Source organism: Salmo salar, chromosome 07, assembly GCF_965601325.2.
Source record: "Salmo salar chromosome 07, fSalSal1, whole genome shotgun sequence".
NCBI lineage: Eukaryota > Metazoa > Chordata > Actinopteri > Salmoniformes > Salmonidae > Salmo > Salmo salar.
In genome coordinates this window covers 26,870,762-26,893,688 of record NC_138297.1, presented here as the reverse complement: position 1 = coordinate 26,893,688, position 22,927 = coordinate 26,870,762, and the positions used below count along the sequence as shown (strand labels likewise).

At 44.4% G+C, this 22,927-nt stretch overlaps 3 protein-coding genes across 8 annotated transcripts in view; 2 read left to right on the top strand and 1 right to left on the bottom strand.

The window, feature by feature from the left end:
• The first annotated feature begins 232 nt into the window (after positions 1–232).
• rgp1 (GP1 homolog, RAB6A GEF complex partner 1) lies at positions 233–8,789 on the top strand. The gene is given in 8 exon segments (XM_088540371.1): positions 233–257; positions 351–491; positions 754–811; positions 813–879; positions 3,182–3,234; positions 3,236–3,347; positions 8,519–8,611; positions 8,613–8,789. Coding segments are annotated over 8 exon segments (684 nt in total). The 3' UTR covers positions 8,748–8,789.
• A 379-nt stretch (positions 8,790–9,168) lies between these two features.
• On the bottom strand, positions 9,169–14,109 carry msmp1 (microseminoprotein, prostate associated 1). Its single transcript, XM_014207055.2, has 4 exons — positions 14,041–14,109; positions 10,603–11,008; positions 10,185–10,293; positions 9,169–9,775 (listed from the first exon to the last, which is right to left on the bottom strand). Exons 2-4 carry the CDS (start codon positions 10,724–10,726, stop codon positions 9,601–9,603), a joined length of 408 nt encoding a protein of 135 aa, XP_014062530.1. The 5' UTR covers positions 10,727–11,008; positions 14,041–14,109; the 3' UTR covers positions 9,169–9,600.
• Positions 13,172–22,927, top strand: part of pik3c3 (phosphatidylinositol 3-kinase, catalytic subunit type 3) — a 24,581-nt gene continuing 14,825 nt past the window's right edge. Inside the window, exons 1-15 of one of the 6 annotated variants that reach the window (XM_014207053.3) lie at positions 13,173–13,600; positions 14,536–14,724; positions 15,022–15,165; positions 15,402–15,531; positions 15,650–15,676; positions 16,581–16,667; positions 18,884–18,982; positions 19,121–19,192; positions 19,368–19,472; positions 19,599–19,691; positions 20,064–20,249; positions 21,943–22,082; positions 22,295–22,373; positions 22,458–22,522; positions 22,626–22,731. In XM_014207053.3, coding sequence (XP_014062528.1) covers positions 13,536–13,600; positions 14,536–14,724; positions 15,022–15,165; positions 15,402–15,531; positions 15,650–15,676; positions 16,581–16,667; positions 18,884–18,982; positions 19,121–19,192; positions 19,368–19,472; positions 19,599–19,691; positions 20,064–20,249; positions 21,943–22,082; positions 22,295–22,373; positions 22,458–22,522; positions 22,626–22,731 — 1,587 coding nt within the window. In that variant the 5' untranslated portion in view covers positions 13,173–13,535. Of the gene's footprint in view, positions 13,601–14,535; positions 14,725–15,021; positions 15,166–15,401; positions 15,532–15,649; positions 15,677–16,362; positions 16,668–18,883; positions 18,983–19,120; positions 19,193–19,367; positions 19,473–19,598; positions 19,692–20,063; positions 20,250–21,942; positions 22,083–22,294; positions 22,523–22,625; positions 22,732–22,927 lie in introns of those variants that run through there. The other 5 variants (XM_014207052.3, XM_014207050.3, XM_014207054.3 and 2 more) reach the window with 5 other exon arrangements.

Sequence of the window (22,927 nt, the reverse complement as noted above, 5' to 3'; positions counted from 1 at the left end):
AACTTCTGACTCACTGGAATTGTGATACAGTGAAATAATCTGTCTGTAAACAATTGTTGGAAAAATGACTTGTCATGCACAAAGTAGATGTCCTAACCGACTTGCCAAAACTATAGTTTGTTAACAAGAAATTTGTGTAGTGGTTGAAAAATGAGTTTTAATGACTCCAACCTAAGTGTATGTGAACTTCCGAGAGTCCTCGAGATATCCAGCCATATCCTACCTAGGCTATATGCCTATGATCGAAATCAACACAGGTAGGCTGCAATTGTTTTCAATTATGTATTTGACGAATAAACCTTAGCTTACTGCCCAATACATGTTAAACTAGTCTACTTAGCATAGGGAAGATCATAACAATTCCTTTTCTACAAACGACCCACACAATTTGACTCCCTCTAACCCCTTCCTGGAGGAGGGTGGCCGGAGAGACGGCAGATCCCTGGAGATGGCCCTGGACATGTTGATCTCCACCTCGCGCCGCTGTCCCTGTGAGTCTCTGGCCCTCCCAGTCTGTCACCTAAATGACACCCTATTCCTGTTTTATAGTGCACTACTTTTGACCAGAGCCCTATAGTATGTGTGTGCCTTTTTCCGTTATATCTTATTTGTGTTCCACATCATCTATGTTATGTACTGAGGTTTTGTTGTTGTTGCAGACTCTGATCCATGGTCTCTAATCTATTCCACTGTTTGCTTGTTTGTGTGTTAAGCAGCACTTTGGCATGCATATGACCTTTGACCTCACCACAGATCTGTTCAACATCACTAACATGCGTGGGAAGGTGGCAAAGTTTTGCATCTTCAAGACTGTACAGACTAGGGGAGGACATTATTGGCACCTTCAACTTCTCAGAGGGGGACATTCCCTGTATACAGGTGTGTCTAAGTGTACAGTGCCTTCGGAAAGTATTGAGACGACCCTTTCACTTTCCCCACATTTTATGTTACAGCCTTATTCTAAAATTGTGTTTAGCAATTTTTGCTAATTTATTAAAAATACAAAACTGAAATATGACATTTACATACACTACCGATCAAAAGTTTGGGGTCACTTAGAAATGTCCTTGTTTTTGAAAGAAAAGCAATTTTTTTTGTCCATTAAAATATCAAATTGATCAGAAATACAGTGTAGACATTGTTAATGTTGTAATGACTATTGCAGCCTTTTTGCAATTGTCAGCACAGCTGAAAACTGTTCTGATTTAAAGAAGCAATAAAACTGGCCTTCTTTAGACTAGTTGTAACTGGAGCATCAGAATTTGTGGGTTCGATTACAGGGTCAAAATGGCCAGAACCAAATAACTTTCTTCTGAAACTTGTCTCTTCTTGTTCTGAGAAATGAAGGCTATTTCATGTGAGAAATTGCCAAGAAACTGAAGATCTCGTACAACACTCTGATCTTCTCCCTTCATAGAACAGCGCAAACTGGCTCTAACCAGAATAGAAAGAGGAGTGGGAGGCCCCGGTGCCCAACTGAGAAAGAGGACAAACACCCCCACAGCGTGATGCTGCTACCACCATGCTTCACCGTAGGGATGGTGCCAGGTTTCCTCCAGACGTGAGGCTTGGCATTCAGGCCAAAGAGTTCAATTTTAGTTTCATCAGACAAGAGACTCTTGTTTCTCATGATATTAAAGTCTTTAGGTGCCTTTTGGCAAATTCCAAGTGGGCTGCTCCAAGTGGGCTTTTACTGAGGAGTGGCTTCCGTCTGGCCACTCTACTATAAAGGCTTGATTTGTGGAGTGCTGCAGAGATGTTTGTCCTTCTGGAAGGTTTTCCACAGAGGAACTCTAGAGCTCTGTCATAGTGACGATCAGTGACTATCGGGTTATTGGTCACCTCCCTGACCAAGGCCCCTATCTCCCGATTGCTCAGTTTGGCGGGCTGCCAGCTCTAGGAAGAGTCTTAGTGGTTCCAAACTTCTTCCATTGAAGAATGATGGAGGCCACTGTGTTCTTGGGGACCTTCAATTTTGCAGAAATGTTTTGGTATCCTTCCCCAGATCTATGCCTTGACACAATCCTGTCTGAGCTCTACAGACAATTCCTTCGACCTCATGGCTTGGTTTTTGCTCTGACATGCACTGCCGACTGTGGGACTTTATATAGACAGGTGTGTGCCTTTCCAAATCATGTCCAATCAATTGAATTTACCCAGGTGGACTCCAATCAAGTTGTAGAAACATCTCAAGGATGATCAATGGAAACAGGATGCACCTGAGCTCAATTTTGAATCTCATAGCAAAGGGTGTCAGCCTCCAGCATTTATGCTGAAATAGTTTGTGTCGGGAGGCTAGGTTCAGTCTGTTATATCTGGAGTATTTATCCTGTCTTATCTGATGTTCTGTGTGAATTTAAGTATGCTAATTCTCTCCCTCGCCCTTCCTGGAAGACCTGAGCCCTAGGACCATGCCCCAGGACTACCTGGCCTGATGACTCCTTGCTGTTCCCAGTCCACCTGGTCGTGCTGCTGCTCCAGTTTAAACTGTTCTGCCTGTGGCTATGGAACCCTGACCTGTTCACCGGACGTCCTAACTTGTTTCTTTAACTGTCTCTCTCTACCGCACCTGCTGTCTAACTCTGAATGCTCGGCTATGAAAAGCCAACTGACCTTTAATCCTGAGGTGCTGACCTGTTGCACCCTCTACAACCACTGTGATTATTATTATTTGACTCTGCTGGTCATCTATGAACATTTCAACATCTTGGCCATGTACTGTTATAATCTCAACCCGGCACAGCCAGAAGAGGAGCCTGGTTCCTCTCTAGGTTTCTTCCTAGGTTCCTGCCTTTCTAGGGAGTTTTTCCATGCTTCTACATCTGCATTGCTTGCTGTTTGGGCTTTTAGGCTGGGTTTCTGTATAAGCACTTTGTGACATCGGCTGATGTTAAAAGGGCTTTATAAATACATTTGATTTGAATACTTATGTACATGAAGTATTTGTGTTTTTGTTTTTAATACATTTGCAAAATTTTTGAAAAACCTGTTTTCGCTTTGTCATTGAGTATTCTGTGTAGATTTCTGATATTTGTATTTATTTAATCTAATTTAGAATAAGGCTGTAACTTAACAAAATGTGTAGAAAGATAAGGGGTCTGAATACTTTCTGAATGCACTGTATATCTGACTCATATTTTTGCCTGAATGAAGATATTAAGTGTCTGTCTGTGTGTGTCAGTATTCTGTCAGCCTGCAGAGTGAGGAGGAGATCGAGCAGGGGTACCAGCGGCGTCCCAGTCAGTGTGACAGGTCATGGTCGTCACCTAGAGTCCTGCCTCCACACGGCCCCCAGCCACTTCTCCCTCCTTGTCCCCCTCAATGTTACCCCCGGCTTCAGCACAGACATCGTTACGTAACCCAATCTCAACTCTCTACACACACACACACACACACACACACACACCGTCCCCCTAATGTCATCCCCGGGTTGAGGACATACATTGGTACGTAGCCCACTCTGCTTGCTTCCTTACTTACCTAGACCCATCTCTCCTCAGTCACTGTTTGCATTCCAAATGCCAACCTTTTCCCTATGTGCCCTGGTCAAAAGTTGTGCACTCTACAGTGCCATGAAAAGGTATTTGACCCCTTTCTGATTTTCTATATTTGTGAATTTTTTTCGACACAATGTTTTTAGTTCTTCACCAAAAACCTAATATTAGATAAAGGGAACCTGAGTGAACAGATAACAGAACATTTTGATAATTATTTATTTTATAAACAAAGTTATGTAATACCCAATTCTCCCGTGTGAAAAAGTAATTGCCCCCTTACACTCAACTGGTTGTGCCACTTTCAGCTGCAATGACTCCAACCAAACCCTTCTTGTAGTTGTTGATCAGTCTCTCGCATCTCTGTGGAAACAACAACATTTGAGGGTTTTCGATCATGAACTGCTAATTTCAGGTGCTGCCACAACATCTCAATCGGATTTAGGTCTAGACTTTGACTAGGCCATTCCAAAACATGACATTTTGTTTTTTCAGTCATTCTGATGTACTGCATTCCACAATAAGAGCCTCATACCAACGGTCAAGCATGGTGGTGGTAATATGATGGTTTGGGGATGCTTTGTTGCCTCAGGACCTGGATGGCTTTCCATCATTGAAGGAACCATGAATTCTGCTCTGTATTAGATAATTCTACAGGAGAATGTCAGGCCATCTGTCCGTGAGCTGAAGCACAGCTGGGTCATGCAGCAAGAAAATTATCCAAAACACAAGCAAGTCAGAAATGCTGAAAAGAAACAAATGTAAATGTTTTTGAATGGCCTTGTCAAAGTCCAGACCTAAACTCGATTGAGGAGATGTGGCAGCACCTGAAATTAGCAGTTCATGCTTAAACTCATGTTGCTGAGTTAAAGCAGTTCTGCATGGAAGAGTGGGACAAAATTCTTCCACAGTGATGTGAGAGACTGATGAAAGTACAGGAAGTGTTTGGTTGCAGTCATTGCAGCTACAGGCGGCTCAACCAATTATTGTGTAATTTAATATTTATATATATTTTTTTAACATTTTTATTTAACGAGGCAAGTCAGTTTAAGAACACATTCTTATTTAAAATGACAGCCTACTTGTAAATCCCTCCCCTAACCCGAACGACGCTGGGCCAATTGTGCGTCGCTCTCTGTAAGGGGTGCGTACTGGCGGCAGAGAAGTCAGACGCAGGAGAGCAAAAACTGTGGATCCAACGGCTCAGTTTAATAATAAAAACCCACCGGATTCAGGGGCGAAAATCTGATATCCACTTTGGAGGGGACAATTACATGAAATTTTCTCTAGAGCAATTCCTGAGGGGGACACCAAAAGTAGTGCTGTAACACATAGCCTACATTGTAATATGGTAAATGTATATTGAGGAACCAAAGAAATAAGGTGTTTGCCGTACTCCTAACTACCGGTACCCAAAACTACACAACTAATCACAACAGCAATACCATTGCCTTTAACAAATCTTAGTTCAGTCACCAGTTTAAGTTGAGAGTGGGGGTATCCATGGCATTTTCCAATTATGTTCCTATTTTACAAGTCAAAAAAATTGAGAACCTTTCGTAATGTTGCCAAACAAAGACTCAACAAACTTACCTGAGACTCCCTGTCTCTGCCAGTCTGTCCCTGCATATCTGTCCCCAACTCTGCTCTCTGTGTGCCATCTGTTGCCTGCTCTGCCTAATGACATCATTGTGAAACATTTCCATTAGAATTTAATTTCTTTCTTATGAACATTTTATCAACTAGTCTTTGAGATATTAGGCTACTAGGGTTCTTACTATGCGTTTTGGTGTATTGAAAAATACTCTGATGTCCGTCTTTTATTTTTCTGCCATTTTTCTACCTGGCTGGCTGGCTGGCTACACACACACAGTGTGTAGGTTATTTAGAGTAGGAGATGGGCTTCTATCACCTTCAATCATTCTATATGGGCTTCGATCTAAAAGGTAGCTAGCAAATGTGAAACGGATTAAAATGACAAGAGTTGACAGCTGTATGAGTTCACCATTTACACAACATATGCTGCAACCTTTTGTAATTTTAATAGTTTGTTTCATATTGGCTGGCTTCCAACAATAGCTGAATTTGCAAAGCTAGCGAGCACCAATTCCGTTTCAGTGGTGTTTGCTATAATCTTTGCTACCCGGGTTAAATAAAGGTGAAATTAAATAAATAAAAGTTCCCTTGCGACAATTTAGCTTTTGCAACGAGACCATTAAATATATTTAAGACAATGGTAGATGAGAGTGTAGTTCTGTTCAGTTTGGACTTCAGTTTATCGCTAACCTTATCACAGGGACTTTGAAGCACTAACTTACATCATCTGCATGCTGATTCCATATTTGACGACGCCACATAAATGGAATAGGTACTAGCTAGCTTAATAGTTAATATTTGAGCGCTAGCTCTGCATATTCAGCTAGTGTGTGTGTGTGTGCGCGCGATTGACTGGATGAACCTCACGGCAGTTACGGAGCAAGCTAAGGAACTGGCAGTGGATCAAACCATTGTGAGGCAAAGGGGTCGCAATCTTTTGAAACTTAAAAACGCGCTATTAAGTGTCTATAATCAGCACAATTGCTTTCATTGCGTATTATTAATATTATTTAAATTACATAGTTATGTTTCAGTGATATATTGGGGGGGACAAATCATATTTTTCCCAGGATGGGGGGGTCGTGTCCCCCCCGTCGCCCCCGGGATTTCCGCCCCTGACCGGATTACAGAACAATAAGAATTAGGTACATAACCCAACGCACACCAGAACATAACGTGCACAAGCACTTACAAACAAACAATACCGGACAAGGACATGTGGGGAATAGAGGGTTAAATACACAACATGTAATTGATGGGATTGAAACCAGGTGTGTGGGAAGACAAGACAAAACCAATGGAAAATGAAAGGTGGATCGGCGATGGCTAGAAGACCGGTGATGTCGACCGCTGAACGTTGCCCGAACAAGGAGAGGGACCGACTTCGGAGGAAGTCGTGACACCCTCTCCTAATCAGTTGTTGTTTAAGGGGACAATTACTTTTTCACCCAGGGGTATTGGGTGTTGCATAACTTGGTTTTATAAAGTAAATTAAATAATTATCAAAATGTGATTTGTTCAATCCGATTCCTTTTATCTAATATTAGGTTTTGGTTGAAGATACACAAACATTCAGTGTGTTGTGTCTTTGGCTATGCTGGATTAAATGAAATGACATGCTATTCTATAAAATAATTTCTCTGTAATTAATATGACCTGATTTAAGATAATCAGGTAAATAATTAACTAGAAAGTCGGGGTAGCACGAAAGAATGTTTATAGAGCTGTTATCTTCCGAATAAACTCTTAAAGACCTAGTAATCTTTTACATCAGTAGCAGTCAATATTTAATCCTCGCCTTATTCAGTCTCATCTGAAAGTTATAAATTATTGGTTATCTTCACGAACCCTGGCTAACAAGTTGAATCAGCAATACAAAATTTGGTTTATTTACTTATTACCTAAATAATTACACAGAATGGATCATACATTGAATAAAATTATGTCATAAAGAAAACGTCCCGGGTGGACAGAGCCGACATGACGGCTGGTTACACAAAGGAAAGGGGGTTGGGTTTGAATGGAAGACTGAGGAACAAAGGGAGAAGCTATGTCTATCGGGCCGTAGGCAGCTACTCTATCGTAAATACAGAATCTTATGCATTCTTAATAACCGCCCATTTGGAAAAGGAAAATGCAATAAATATTTACTCTGAGCTGCGCTTCGATCGGTTGGTTGTAGATGGGAGGCCGGGTTGTCCAGCATGGATCTCTGAAGACTGTCTAGTGGTGAACTGGAGCATGGTAGAATGGATACGTCGTCCATCCTTTCCTAGCCCACGTTTACAGCAACTGCTGCTAACTCAACGGCTAGGAGGTGTCACTTCTGGAGTGAATAAGAGTTCAAAGTTCATACCAAGTTGCCATACTTTTAAGCTCATGCTATATTCTGGCTGGTATAGTCTAAATTCATCCTTCCGGCATGTATGTCGTCACCTTCGCATTGAAATTCGATGCCAATTTCGTTAGGTTCTTGCTGAGGTTGGCTTAGTTCTGTAGGGGGTCTTTGTCCTTTCAACGTGGGGATGGTAAGTCCTCACGTCCTTGGAACAGGTTATCGTTCTCTTATTTAAGAAGCTAAAACTTACATTTCATCTTTTCACAAATAGTTTCATATTTAAACATTTAAATTGCACAACAATCCCAGGTGAATCTGATAACTAGAATGTGTAGATTTTCCAAGATACAGTTTATGTCCTCCTGTCATCAGTAATCATGTCTCAGACGCCAACTGATCTGACATCATATTCATTAAGTCCCAACGCATATTTTCAACTGGTTGGATTACCCAAATATGGTTCCGTTCCCCATCTTTTGATGTCACCAGACTCTCTCTCAATGTTAACAAAGGGATTTTCAATAGTCACATCGGTAGAGTAGAGAGAGGAAAAAGGGGAAAGGTATTTATGGGGGTCATAAACCTCCCCCATCAAGCCAACATCATGACAAGTGTCGAAAAAATACGTAAAAATAGAGAAAATCAGAAAGGTGCAAATACTTCTTCACAGCACTGTATAGGGAAAAGGATGCCATTTGGGACACAGCCCTCCACTCTCGTCTCCGTCCTTGGTTTATTATTAGTGAGTAGCCTGCCCTGCTAGAGTCTGTCTGCTTTTTGTTTATTAGCTGGCTTAGCATAGAGGGTTTGAGCACTTGACTAGAAGGACCATTGTTCTTACAGATGACTGAGGATGCTGCTCATGTTCTGGGAGTCACAGTGCCATCACAATAAGATGGTTTCCCAGACACAGATTAAGCCTAGTCTTGGTCTAAGAAGGACTTTCAATAAAGACTAGGTTAAATCTGTATGGGAATCCGTCCATAGGAGTAGCTCCTCAACCCTCTGAGTCCTTCTGCCTGTACAGCGTAACTATACTTCAGACACTTCTATAACAACCTATACTAACTATAACATGTTCAACTTGTACACAGTGACCCTGCGATGGCGTCTGCACTTTGAGATTGTCACGTCCCGAGAGCCCATGGAACCGCCCACCGTGCTGCAGAACCAATCAGAGGTTCACTGTGTGGACGGGGGCGGAGCATGTTGACGTGGATACGTTCAGTTGGAACCTGCCAATCAAAGTGCTCCCCACCAATCCCGCCCTGACGTCCTACGTCTCCCAATTCACAGGGACCAACAGCATCAACGTTTGAGCGTGAGGAGTGGAGGGTTATATTTGCACGAATGGTGATGTAAAGCAGGTATCAATTTATTGGTGTTTTAACATATTTTGCAGTATGTCCTATGTTTTGGGGATTGCCCTCACTTTTTAAAAATATATATATATTTTTTATATATAGCTTAAAGATGACAATGACGACCAATGTAAAATGCTACCGTCTGTCTGTGGGGTCATTTACATTTCTATATATTTTTTATCCCTTCATTCAAAACCCCCAAAAATACAGTCCATTGATTTGTCACTCCATTTTTTTGTATGTCATATTCAAGAGCTTTGTGCTCTATAGTTGTGAACGAAAGACTGTCCAACGATGTGAATCATGAATTAAAAAGTGGGTTTCGAGTTTGCCGTGAAGAGACTGCTTTTAACACGCAAATCAACAAATGTTTCACTGAATGAGAATTTTATTTAGAGGATAACTGAATATAACTGCAATACAGAACAAATACGACAAGAATTGTTATATATTACTATAAGAGTTGATATTTACAGTAGAGCATTACAGGGTGCCATAAATGTGGGATTACATTATGTGGGCTCACCTCTGCATTCCAACTGAGTATACTTTTCTGCTTATGGTACAGTATATTGTAATATTCATGAGGTTCAAATGTTAACAAATTACGGGTCTGCAACATGTGAGAATGGAGCGTTTGAAGTACACAGACAGACGGGTGGAGGGAGGTGATCGTCCGACTTCAGTGGAGGATGGTGCCACTTTAAATCGGAGAACAGGCTCCTTGTAATGGCTGGAATTAAATGAGCCCGTTCTTCGATTTCTCCCTCCACCAGCCTCCACTGTCCGACTGTGATTCCGCCCCTGTCTACTCCGCTAGCTGCAAGTAGTGTTCCAGTGAGCCATGGCTGGGGTCTTGGTAGTGTCCATTCCCGGGTCTGCAGGGCAGGCGGGGGTCAGCGCTCTGAACGAGGGTCATCTTACAGGTCAGAGTGTCCACCCGAACCTCGCACCACCCTGGGAAGTCCACCGGGTGATGCACCCTGTACGGAGAGAGAGAGAGAGAGAGGGGTTGTTGAGCTTGTAGTCTAAACATTTTCAATGGCTTGCTTTACATATATGCTTTCTCTGAAAGCATGATGATGACAATATGAATATCTTGACGCAACAACGCCACATAGATAATGTAGAACAGCTCTAAGCATTTCAGAGCCAGGGGAATATAATTCCTTGCATTTATTTTCAAATCAAAAAAACATAATTATCAGATATTTAGAGAATAAAAAGCTAAATTCCCTTACAAGGACCTCTGCGCCTGGACACAAATTTCATGGCTGTATTGCATTGCAAGCTTCTCCCAACCATGGCAATCACGTTCCTATTCCCACCGCTGCAAATCTAAATACAACAACCCAGAAAGGCACATTGATCACAGGTGCGTAGTGTACTCACGTCTCGCAGCAGCCGACGCCGACAGGGTGCAGACAGGTACACTGCAGACAGCCGTCCTCCATCCAGGACTCCCCCAGAGAGTAGTGTCTCCCCTCGTACACACACAGCGCTAGGGTAGAGAGAGACCCCACCAAAGGTGTTACCCCAATCATACATAAACCAAGCTTCCTTTATCCACAAAACTGCAACTTCAATTTATAAATCACAACTTTAACATAAACAAGTAATTTAGTACCAAAAGCAGTCTTCCTGGGCTTGGAAGTGTTGACGATGGACTTTCATTTAAGAAGAACAAACCTGAATTATACCCTGAATCACTGGGTAATAAGAATCTACTCTGAACTTGAAATTCATTCAACAGGCCCAATGCCTTCAGATTAACGCTAAACACCCTATCCCAGAGCATGGCTTTGCTTACCTTTGGAGTTGAAGTGGCACTGCATAGGAGCCGCAAGGCAGCTGGTCCAGAGCAGTGTCCCAGCCAGGAAGGTCAGTGGCCAGTTTCTCCCAACAATGGAGTCCATCATCACCATGTTCTTCATGTTCGAGTTCTCGTTTTATAGTTCTAGATTCTAGTTCTCAGAGTTTTCTGATTCATCTCTTCCACCTCGATTTATACCCCAACATCTTTACGACCGCAGCGTACAGGGTGGAGGTGGGGTTAGTTAGCTCCATCACGAGGACCGACCAGGGTCGACACAGGGGTGTGGGGCATGTGGGGTGTCACAGGGTTGGGTTTGGGGGGGCATGAGGAAAAGTCTGTGTCTTGGCACCGCCTTGGCAATCTGGAGATCAGCACCTCTTCGCTCCAGTGGGCATGACCTCTAAAATGATAGAAACACTGACACATCCTAAAATGACTAAGACTTGGAAGCTAAGAGAGAGGTGAGAGGAAGGAGGGAAGTGAGAAAGAGGAGAGGGAGAGAGAGATAGAGAGGAAGGGGAGGCCTGTGGAGAACCAGTAACAGAGAGAGGAATAAATGGCTAACATGATTTAACTCCATTGATTAAAATCCGAACTCTTTCTGTATTCATTCACATAAGATTTCCCTATTGGAATTGAAGTGAAATATCTTCATTACTATCTTACTAAGGATTCCACCTGAGGAAAAAAGTACCAGTGAGTGACTAGCTGTGTTACCTTTTACTACCAGATGTGTTACTATGTGGTTACTAAGACGTTCTTACGTGCAAACACAGATGCGTACTGCAGATGAAGTCAGCGGCCTACTGCCTCCACTGACCCCAGTCTACCTCATTTGGATGAGCTCATGTGTACAATGTCATGGCGTGCAGCCGTGTCTCCAATCTGTGACCTCATGCGGGCCCTGTCCAGCAGCAGTCACACCCCCCCCCCCCCCCCAGAGGAGCAGAGACAGAGACGCTGGATGTTCGGGAGGAGGAAGCTCATAAAGGACATGATTAGACTATTTTACCTTTACACTGGCTGCTGCTATGGTTGCTGCAGGCAGGTGGCAGATATGCATTTGTAGGCTTTTATTCACCCAGTCTTCAATTTAGGATGAAATGTGTCATGATTTTAGTGTGACAGCCTGGTCTCTGGAATGTCAAATGGAAAAGGATGGAGATTCTCTCACTCTCATGTCACCAATGAACTGCTCATCCATGAAGACACTAATGGGTGACACAAATTCCTTTGTTTTAAGAGGGTTTTCCTACTCAGCACCTCTTCAAATGACGTCAATCAAAGGGTGGGAATCCATCAGCATCTGTCATCATCTCATTGTATAGGACCCTTAGGTTCTGGGAGGGGAGAATATTTAGTGCTGTACTTTTGACCAGGCAGAGCCATATAGGCCCTGCTCAAACGTAGTGCACTATATAGGGAATAGGGTGCCATTTGGGACTCGCACATAATGTGCACAGGGTACTGAGGTGACAAGGTTCCAGAGTCGAGACATGTTCCTCCTCAGACTGTGACAAGTCAAGCTGTGGAGCTGGAGAGACAGGGGCAACTTTGTCATACGCACAAACTGAGTCACACCAATACAGGACCAGAGCACGTCAGGGCCCTGCTGTCAGCAGCACCCCTTGCTGACGAGGGAGACCTATCAACACCCGCCAGACTTCTGTGGGGGTAGGAGGGAACACGGGCGTAAAACACAAATTGTGAGGCCCGCGGGGTCCATTGTGAAAAACATGTTTCCTCATCACAGGTTTTTCCCTATGATCTCTGTCTGTCTGCAGATTGACAGCAAAAGTGTAAGGAGATGAGCTAATGTTTTGTTCTGGCTCAGGGAGCGTTAACTTGCTACCTCGGAAAGAACAACTCCACCTGGCCAAAATCACATGTCCCAAACAAACCCTCCTTTTCTAGGCTTTGACATTGTGTAGACACAGGAAGAGAGACTGAGCTGACTCAAACATACATTTTAGTCATTTAGCAGACTCTTATGCAGAGTAACTTACAGGAGCAATTAGGGTTAGGTGCCTTGCTCAAGGGTACATCAACAGATTTTTCACCTAGTCGGCTCAGGGATTTGAACCAGCGACCTTTCGGTTACTGGCCCAACGCTCTTAAACCTGCCCATCACCCCAACACAAGACAATAACCCCACAAGACTGCCCCATGGAGATGTGGAGAGCAAGGGATGCAGTTCAATTTAAGCACTGTGCTAGTAGTGCCTATGATGGCATGTGATCCAACCCGAAAACCAACGAACAGGGTTACGTGTACACAATTCAAAGTAAAACATTTCATTTGCAAATAGATGTGTTGCAAATCTATAATGGAACTCAAATCCCAAACATCCTAGGCCGTCATTGAAAATAAGAATTTGTTCTTAACTGACTTGCCTTGTTAAATAAAGGTAAAATAAAAAATAAAAAAAGAATTAAATACATGTACTTCTGTTGACTATCCCTTTAAGATTACATGGTAAACCCCGCCTCCAATGATCCCATCCAGGAAGTAAGTGAACTATCAGACCAGCTAAATCAACATTTGAAAACAACGATTGGCAACACACCCGCTCATTGACAGTGACTTAGAGATTGATTAAGTTTTCCTGATATCAGCTTCAGACTGTTGTGCTCACAAAAAAACAATCAAGTCCAAAAATAAATGTGTCGCTATAATGTCATTATCGTGAATCGAAGCGGTAAAAGTTCACATTTCGATCGGACTGATGGTTTGTAAACTGACTGTATTTCAGCATTTTTGCAAGCCAACTAGAGAAACTATTGTTTGTGCGCTACCAAGGGGGTTTTTGCACTCGGGCCTTCCAAGCTAGCCCACGGTCAGGAAAGGCTTGCTAGCTACAATCCAATTTGCCTCTGCGAATTTATGAGTAACGTTCGCTAGCTTTTTACTTGTATGTGGTAAATAAGATGGATACAGACAAGTTTAACTATGTCTACAGTTGTGACTTGGACATTAATGTTCAACTAAAAATGTAAGTATTTTGTTACCTTGGGCTACTTATGGGCCATACTGTACAAGTAACAAGTTAACTATCTAGCTCGCTCCTTAAATGTTTTGCATGCTCTTTTAGGTTTTAGGCTGGGTCTCAGAAGAACGTTGACATCTGCTGTAAAAAAGGCTTTATAAATACATGTGATTGATTGATGCCAACAATAAACAATATCAGTCAGTGTAACTATAGCTGGCTACCTAGGTCGTATTATACCTCAGTGACCTAGCTAGCCTACTTATGTCTATAACTGCGTACTGTTAAATGATAGCATGTTGACATCAATTACAATGCACCTCGAGTCTCTAATGTTGTCTAATACCACTTTACTTGCATGAAAAATGATTGCAACACTTGTCCCAAAAGTATCTCGTTACATTACTAGCTACCTAGCTGACGTTAGTTGTTTGTCTTCTATTTACCTTAGCGAGCATGGCAACACCATGACTCAACCAGTATCACGGCTCCTCTCGTGACGTCACTTAACGAGCAACGGGCTCCGCTGTGGTGGCCTGTAAATAACGTTCATAATTCCCAACAAACCGTGCAGTGTAGCGCTTCCCGTTAGGCCGTTACACACTGGAATAATAGGGTGATGCGTTTTGTCAGGGGACTGTTAACGTTGTCTCAACACAGCAGAATGTACAAAGATATGTTCCCGGGATATGCCCTGTCATTTAGCCTAGTGGCAATACATCTAATTTAGCCAAATGTCAACACACTTGCAGGTGATCATAGATCTGTGGACCTCCAGAGTGTTGATCTACACTCTTTTGTCTATATTTTAGAACTTTGTCTGAGCAGAGTGGCTAAGAATACTGCTTCTGAAAGGGAAGGATGACAAGTGATGGTGGTGGTGTCAAACTACTTCCCTCTGTCTGTCACACATGATCTCCCCCCTGTACCCCCCCCTACAGAGGCAGTTTGGAGGGCAAGCGGGAGCAGAAGAGCTACAAGGCCCTGCTGCAGGATCCAATGTTGCGGTTCTCTGGCCTCTACCAGGAGAACTGCTCAGACCTCTATGTTACCTGTCAGGTGTTCGCAGAGGGCAAGCCCCTGGCGCTCCCCGTGCGCACCTCCTACAAGGCCTTCAGTACACGCTGGAAGTGAGTGACACCCAGGGTGTGTCCCAAATCCTATTCCCTACATGGTGCACTACTTTTGACCAGGTTGGTGCACAATATAGGGAATAGGGTGCCATTTGGAACGCAACCGTAATCAACTCTTTGACCTGGTTGGTCTTTGTATCTCACATTGTAGTCCCATCTCACTATAATATATACAAAATAATATAGTCCTTGTAAACTGTTCTGTAAACTTTCTCTCTCTCTCTCTCCCTGTCTCTCCTCCCTATCACCTCTCTCTCGCTCTCTCTCCCCCCCTTCCTCTTCCCCCTTCCCCAGCTGGAATGAGTGGCTGAAGCTGCCAGTGAAGTACCCAGACCTGCCCCAGAGTGCCCAGGTGGCCCTTACTGTGTGGGATGTGTACGGACCGGGCCGAGCCACCCCTGTGGGGGGAACCACCGTCACCCTCTTCGGCAAATATGGGTGAGTCCAAGTCCATCTCAGCAACTATATGCCCATATACTGTATATTACTGTACTATGGAAGAGAATTGGAATTTCGTTATACTTTCTGAATTGACTGGAATTGACCCCAACCCTAGCTGACTGTATATGAAGAAGTATGTGGCTATTATTGGGGTGGGCGACAACTCCGAAAGCCAACCAGAACATTGACTGATGCCATGTCCCGTCCCCTCTCCATCTCCTCTTCTCTCTCAGGATGTTCCGGCAGGGCATGCATGACCTGAAGGTGTGGCCGGGGGTGGAGGGGGACGGAGGGGAGCCCACCAGCACCCCAGGGAGGACCAGCAGCAGTCTGGCAGAGGACCAGATGGGGCGACTGGCCAAGGTAAGCACGGGGTCCGGGGTCCCCTGGAGTTTGGCGTTTGGGTTTGTGTGTTTGACGGCGGAGAGAGTGTGTGATGTACTCCTGTGAAAGGACCAGTCTAAATCACTGTCTATTCCAGGCCCCTGACCTGGAGTTTCTCAGTGATGTGAGTACTAGGGGTTGGAAGGAGGGGAGAGGGGGTCGGAATGCTGGATGTGTGTGTAGGCCTGTGTGTGTAGGCCAGTGTGTGTTTGTGTCTATTTCTTTGTTGGTGCACATATTAGGCCCTATAGCTACTCCTTGCTGAATTTGTGTGTGTGTGTGTGTGTGTGTGTGGCTTGTTAATGTTTGTTAGGAATATGGTGCTTCAAACACCCCTGCCATTTTACAAGAGAAACAACTCAGAAGCACCACCTTGGTATAATGCATATACTTACATTCAGGGTTTCCTAAACCTCGGTGCTCGGGACCCCAAGAGGTGCATGCTTTGGATTTTGCCGTAACACTACACAACTTATTCAAATGATCAAAGCTTGATGATTAGTTGATTATTTGAATCAGCTGTGTAGTGCTAGGGCAGAAACCCAAACATGCACCCCTTGGAAACCCCGATTTAAATCTTGCACTAATGTGTCATTAGCCTTTGATGTGTTGGTTTTCATTTTGTAGTAATTTACTAAGAATTAGACCCACTGACCATTTTATCAAGCTGAAGTCAAAATAAAAGGAATTAATGGTGCCCCATGGGTGTGTTGACTGGCTGTAAAATACTGGAAACTGTCTGTACCAAGTTCAGAGTGAGCTCTAATAGCCCTGGTGAATGTTGTGCTTGTGTGCCCCTGTCACCCACAGTGACTGAGCGGATTGGCTGCTGAGTGTGTGTTCGGTGCTTCCGTTGCACTGGATTGGCCACTGGCACCAAGCTGCGCTCTGATTGGCCGAGCTAGCTTTCTGCACATCTCTGCTCCACCTCTATTGTATCCTTTATTCCTAACCTCTCAATCTCTCCTCTTCATTCTTTCCCTCCCTTCCCTCCCTCCATCCATCCCTCTTTCTTTCTCTCCTTCTAGCTGACCAAGGCCCACCGGCAGGGTCACATGGTGAAGGTAGACTGGTTGGACCGCCTGACCTTCAGAGAGATAGAGATGATCAATGAGGTGAGTTAGTAGAGGATCTGGGATCAGTTTTAAAATCGTTGACTCCTTATACTGTAAACCATACACACTTACAATCACCTGAACGTACGTACATATCCCAACCGGATGCCATGGATTACAGGCAACATCTGCATCGAGCTAAAGGCTAGAGCTGCCGCTTTCAAGGAGCGGGAGACTAATCCGGACGCTTATAAGAAATCCCGCTATGCCCTCAGACAAACCATCAAACAAGCAAAGCGTCAATACAGAATTAAGATTGAATCCTACTACACCGGCTCTGACGCTCGTCGGATGTGGCAGGACTTGAAAACTATTACGGACTACAAAGGGAAACCCAGACACGAGCTTCCCAGTGATGTGAGCTAAATGCCTTTTATGCTTGCTTCGAGGCAAGCAACACTGAAGCATGCACGAGAGCACCAGCTGTTCTGCATGACTGTGTGATAACGCTCTTGGTAGCCGATGTGAACAAAACCTTTAAACAGGTCAACATTCACAAAGCCGCTGGGCCAGACAGATTACCAAGAGGTGTACTCAAAGCATGCGCGGACCATCTGTCAAGTGTCTTCACTGACATTTTCAACCTCTCCCTGACGGAGTCTGTAATACCTACATGCTTCAAGCAGACCACCGTAGTCCCTGTGCCCAAAGAAGTGAAGGTAACCTGCCTAAATGATTACCGCCCCGTAGCACTCACTTCAGTAGCCATGAAGTGCTTTGAAAGGCTGGTCATGGCTCACATCAACAGCATCCTCCCGGACACCCTAGACCCACTCCAATTCGCATAGCGCCTCAACAGATCCACAGATGACGCTAATCTCAATCGCACTCCACACTGCCCTTTCCCACCTGGACAAAAGGAACACCTATGTGAGAATGCTGTTCATTGACTACAGCTCAGCATTCAACACCATAGTACCCACGAATCTCATCACTAAGCTAAAGACTCTGGGACTAAACACCTCCCTCTGCAACTGGATCCTGGAATTCCTGACGGGCCGCCCCCAGGTGGTAAGAGTAGGCAATAACATGTCTACCACGCTGATCCTTAACACTGGGGCCCCTCAGGGGTGCGTACTTAGTCCCCTCCTGTACTCCCTGTTCACCCACGACTGCGTGGCCAAATACGACTCCAACACCATCGTTAAGTTTGCTGACGACACAACGGTGGTAAGCTTGATCACCGACAACGATGAGACGGCCTATAGGGAGGAGGTCAGAGAACTGGCAGTGTGGTGCCAGGACAACAACCTCTCTCGCAATGTGAGCAAGACAAAGGAGCTGATCGTGGCCTACAGGAAAAGGCGGGCCGAACTGGCCCCCATTAACATTGAACTATCATGGTCCATACATACCAAGACAGTTGTGAAGCGGGCACGACAAAATCATTTCCCCCTCAGGAGACTGAAAGGATTTGTCATGGGTCCCCAGATCCTCAAAAGTTTCTACAGCTGCACCATCGAGAGCATCCTGACCGGTTGCATCACCGCCTGATATGGCAACTGCTCGGCATCTGATCGTAAGGCGCTACAGAGGGTAGTGCATACGGCCCAGTACATCACTGGGGCCAAGCTGCCTTCCATCCAGGACCTATATAATTGCCGGTGTCAGGGAAAGCCCATAAAATTGTCAGAGACTCCAGTTACCCAAGTCATAGACTGTTTTCTCTGCTACCGCACGGCAAGCGGTACCAGAGCACCAAGTCTAGGACCAAAAGGCTCCTCAACAGCTTCTACCCCCAAGCCATAAGACTGCTGAACAATTAATAAAATCGCCCCCCGGACTATTTACATTGACCCCCCCCCCCTTTTGTACTCTGCTGCTACTCACCGTTTATTATCTATGCATAGTCACTTCACCCCAACCTACATGTACAAATTACCTCAACTAACCTGTACCCCTGTATATAGCCTTGTTATTCTTATTGTGTTACTTTTTATTATTATTTTTTACTTTAGTCTATTTGGTAAATATTTTCTTAACTCTTCTTGAACTGCACTGTTGGTTAGGGGCTTGTAAGTAAGCATTTCACGGTAATGTCTACACTTGTTGTATTCGGAGCATGTGACAAATAAAGTTTGATTTGAATAGCCTCATCACAGATGCTTTATGTGTGACACATAACATTACGTACTTTATATGTAAAGGCCATCACTCATTTCTGCCGAGACCTCTTTTATCTAAAGTCAGTCTCTTATGTTTGTGTGTTCCCACAGAGTGAGAAGCGTAGCTCCAACTTCATGTATCTTATGGTGGAGTTTCCTCGTGTCAAAACTGGAGAAAAGCCAGAGTACAGTATTGTCTATTATGAGAAGGTAGGTATATATGTATATATATATATACACAAACATACATGGTTGTGACATTGAGCTGTTGTCATAATTCTGAAAGGGGTTGATTGCCGTGGTGATGTGGTAGCTGATTGGCTTACTGACTAACTCCTCCCCCTCCAGGATGGAGATGACGCCTCACCGGTGCTCACCAGCGCTGACATCGTTAAAGTCCCTGACCCTCAGATGTGCATGGTAAGAGACACACACACACACACACACACACACACACACACACACACACACACACACACACACACACACAGGGTTAGAATGGAGATTTGTTTTATTTTCAACATATCAATATTGACATATATGTATTGAGTTTAATGTATTAATCATTTATAATGTCCCTCTGCCCCTGCCATAGGAGAACCTTGTGGAGAGCAAGCACCATAAATTGGCCCGTAGCCTTCGGAGTGGCCCGTCGGACCACGACCTGAAGCCCAACGCTGCCACACGAGATCAGCTCAACGTTAGTACCATTAGTCAACCACAACTGTATGTGTGTCTGTGTGGGATTTTAGCAGTAGACTCAGTCGTGTGTGTGTGTGTCTCTCTCTCGCTCTCTCTCGCGCTCTCTCTCTCTCTCTCTCTACAGGTCATAGTGAATTACCCTCCGACCAAGCAGCTGAGCTCAGAGGAACAGGACCTGGTGTGGAAGTTCCGTTACTACCTCACCACTCAGGAGAAGGTGTGTATCCTGCTAAGTTTGAAGTCCTTTTATGGTTGTCCCTTAGTCCATTTATTTGTGATTTAAAGTATGTAGACACACAGTATGTGCATGTTTATAGCAGAATACATTTCCCTACAAAATGGAAACAAAGTTGGACAGCATCTAGGGCCCATAGAGTTCCTGACCTCGTAACCTGACCAGGGAAGAATCCTAGATTAGCATTGTCCCAGTATAACTGGGGCCCTGAGTTTTTCTTGGTTAAGTCATGGGGTCAGGAAAACCCCAGAGCCCTATGTTCACCACAACAACACTCAAATACACTCCATGAGTGTTGACACACTTGTCTAAGCTAATTCCCTAAGAGCCCCTCCTCTTCCCTCTCCCCTCCAGGCACTGACCAAGTTCCTAAAGTGTGTGAACTGGGCGCTGCCCGGGGAGGCTAAGCAGGCTCTGGAGCTGCTCGGGAAGTGGAGGCCCATGGATGTAGAGGACTCCCTAGAGCTGCTCTCCTCCCAGTTCACCAACCCCACCGTGCGACGCTACGCTGTGACCAGGCTGCAGCAGGCCGACGACGAGGTAGGTGGAGGGAGTAGTGAAGAGAGGGGGTGTGTTGGGTTGTGTGTGAGTGGGGGGAGGGGGAGTGACACAGCAGAGCCGTGTACACTACCGTTCAAAAGTTAGGGGTCACCTAGAAATGTCCTTATTTTTTAAAGAAAAGCACTTTTTTTTGTCCGTTTTTAAAATAACATCAAATTGATCAGAAAAACAGTTTAGACATTGTTAATATTGTAAATGACTATTGTAGATGGAAACGGCTGATTTTTAATGGAATATCTCCATAGCGTACAGAGGCCTATTATAAGCAACCATCACTCCTGTGTTCCAATGGCACGTTGTTAGCTAATCCAAGTTTATCATTTTAAAAGGCTAATTGATCATTAGAAAACCCTTTTGCAATTATGTTAGCACAGCTGAAAACTGTTGTGATTAAAGAAGCAATAAAACTGGCCTTTAGACTAGTTGAGTGTCTGGAGCATCAGCATTTGTGGGTTGGATTACAGGCTCAAAATGACCAGAAACCAACTTTCTTCTGAAACTCGTCAGTCTATTCTTGTTCTGAGAAATGAAGGCTATTCCATACGAGAAATTGCCAAAAAACTGAAGATCTCGTACAGCGCTGTGTACTACTCCCTTCACAGAACAGCGCAAACTGGCTCTAACCAGAATAGAAAGAGGAGTGGGAGGCCCCGGTGCACAACTGAGCAAGAGGACAAGTACGTTAGTGTCTAGTTTGAGAAACAGACGCCTCACAAGTCCTCAACTGGCAACTTCATTAAATAGTACCCGCAAAACACAAGTCTCAACGTCAACAGTGAAGAGGCGACTCCGGGATGCTGGTCTTCTAGGCAGAGTTCCTCTGTCCAGTGTCTGTGTTCTTTTACCCATCTTAATCTTTTCTTTTTATTGGCCAGTCTGAGATATGGCTTTTTCTTTGCAACTCTGCCTAGAAAGCAAGAATCCCGGAGTCACCCCTTCACTGCTGACGTTGAGACATTGTGTTTTGCGGGTACTATTTAATGAAGCTGCCATTTGAGGACTTGTGAGGCGTCTGTTTCTCAAACTAGACACTCTAATGTACTTGTCCTCTTGCTCAGTTGTGCACCGGGGCCTCCCACTCCTCTTTCTATTCTGGTTAGGGCCAGTTTGCGCTGTTCTGTGAAGGGAGTAGTACACAGCGCTGTACGAGATCTTCAGTTTTTTGGCAATTTCTCGTATGGAATAGCCTTCATTTCTCAGAACAAGAATAGACTGACAAGTTTCAGAAGAAAGTTCTTTGTTTCTGGTCATTTTGAGCCTGTAATCGAACCCACAAATGCTGATGCTCCAGATACTCAACTAGTCTAAAGAAGGCCAGTTTTATTGGTTCTTTAATCAGAACAACAGTTTTCAGCTGTGCTAACATAAAATGATAAACTTGGATTAGTTAACACAATGTGCCATTGGAACACAGGAGTGATGGTTGCTGATAATGGGCCTATGTAGATATTCCATTGAAAATCAGCTGTTTCCAGCTACAATAGTCATTTACAACATTAACAATGTCTGCTTAATTTGATGTTATTTTAATGGACACATTTTTTTGCTTTTCTTTCAAAAACAAAGACATTTCTATGTGACCCCAAACTTTTGAGTGTGTGTGTGTACATGTACTACATACATACATACACACACACACACACATCTACGTATCGCTCTCCCTGTGCTCCAGGACCTGCTGATGTACCTTCTCCAGCTGGTCCAGGCTCTGAAATATGAGAACTTCAACGACATCCAGTGTGGGCTGGAGCCAGGAGGCAAGCGGGACAGCCAGGGCCTGGCAGAGAGCTCCACCCTGGGGGACCTAGACAGGTTAGAGGGGGGTCGAGGTGGAGGGTTGAAAGTTGTGACCGAATCAGGGAAAACTCTGGCCCTAATTTATAGCCTAGGGCCCTGAGTTTATTCTGGTCAGGTAGTTGGCCGGTGTTGGACAAGAAAAAAAACTCCTGGCCCCTAGAGATTTGTCTGCTGTGCTATTTAACTGTGTTCTAACAGTGTAACATGAACTGTCTGTATGTCTCCAGTTCCCAGATCTTGACTGCTCCAGCAGTGCCCCCACCTGTCCCGAATGGAAAGGAAGGGGCGGACAGTGAGAATCCCGAGGTAAAAAGTGTCCAGGAGAAGGGAAAGGACAGAAGTTTGTCTGAAGAGAGAGGTAGTAATGTTTGTTCTGTGTTTCTACAGCAGGACCTGTGTACCTTCCTCATCTCCCGTGCCTGTAAGAACTCAACACTGGCCAACTACCTGTACTGGTGAGGATCAATTAGTGTGTGTGTGTGTGTGCGTGTGCGCGTGCGCGTGCGTGCGTGCGTATATAAACGAATGTGTGTACTAAATCTGTGTGTGCTCCCTCAGGTATGTAATAGTGGAGTGTGAGGACCAAGACACCCAGCAGAGAGACCTTAAAACCCACAAGATGTACCTCAACGTCATTGGGAGGTTTAGCCAAGCACTGCTCAAGGTTAGACTTTCACTGCGTATCATCTCTTACTTCATCCTTCCGTTAATTTACATTTTCAGGACTATGAATTTCCTTGTGCAGTGAATGATACAGCGCAGTATGTTGAGGAAAAAAAACGCCAAGCAAGTATTTGTGCTCGGTAACCATGAGTATAACTCATTTCCCCGTCTTTCATTGTCCTACTTTCTTCTCTGTA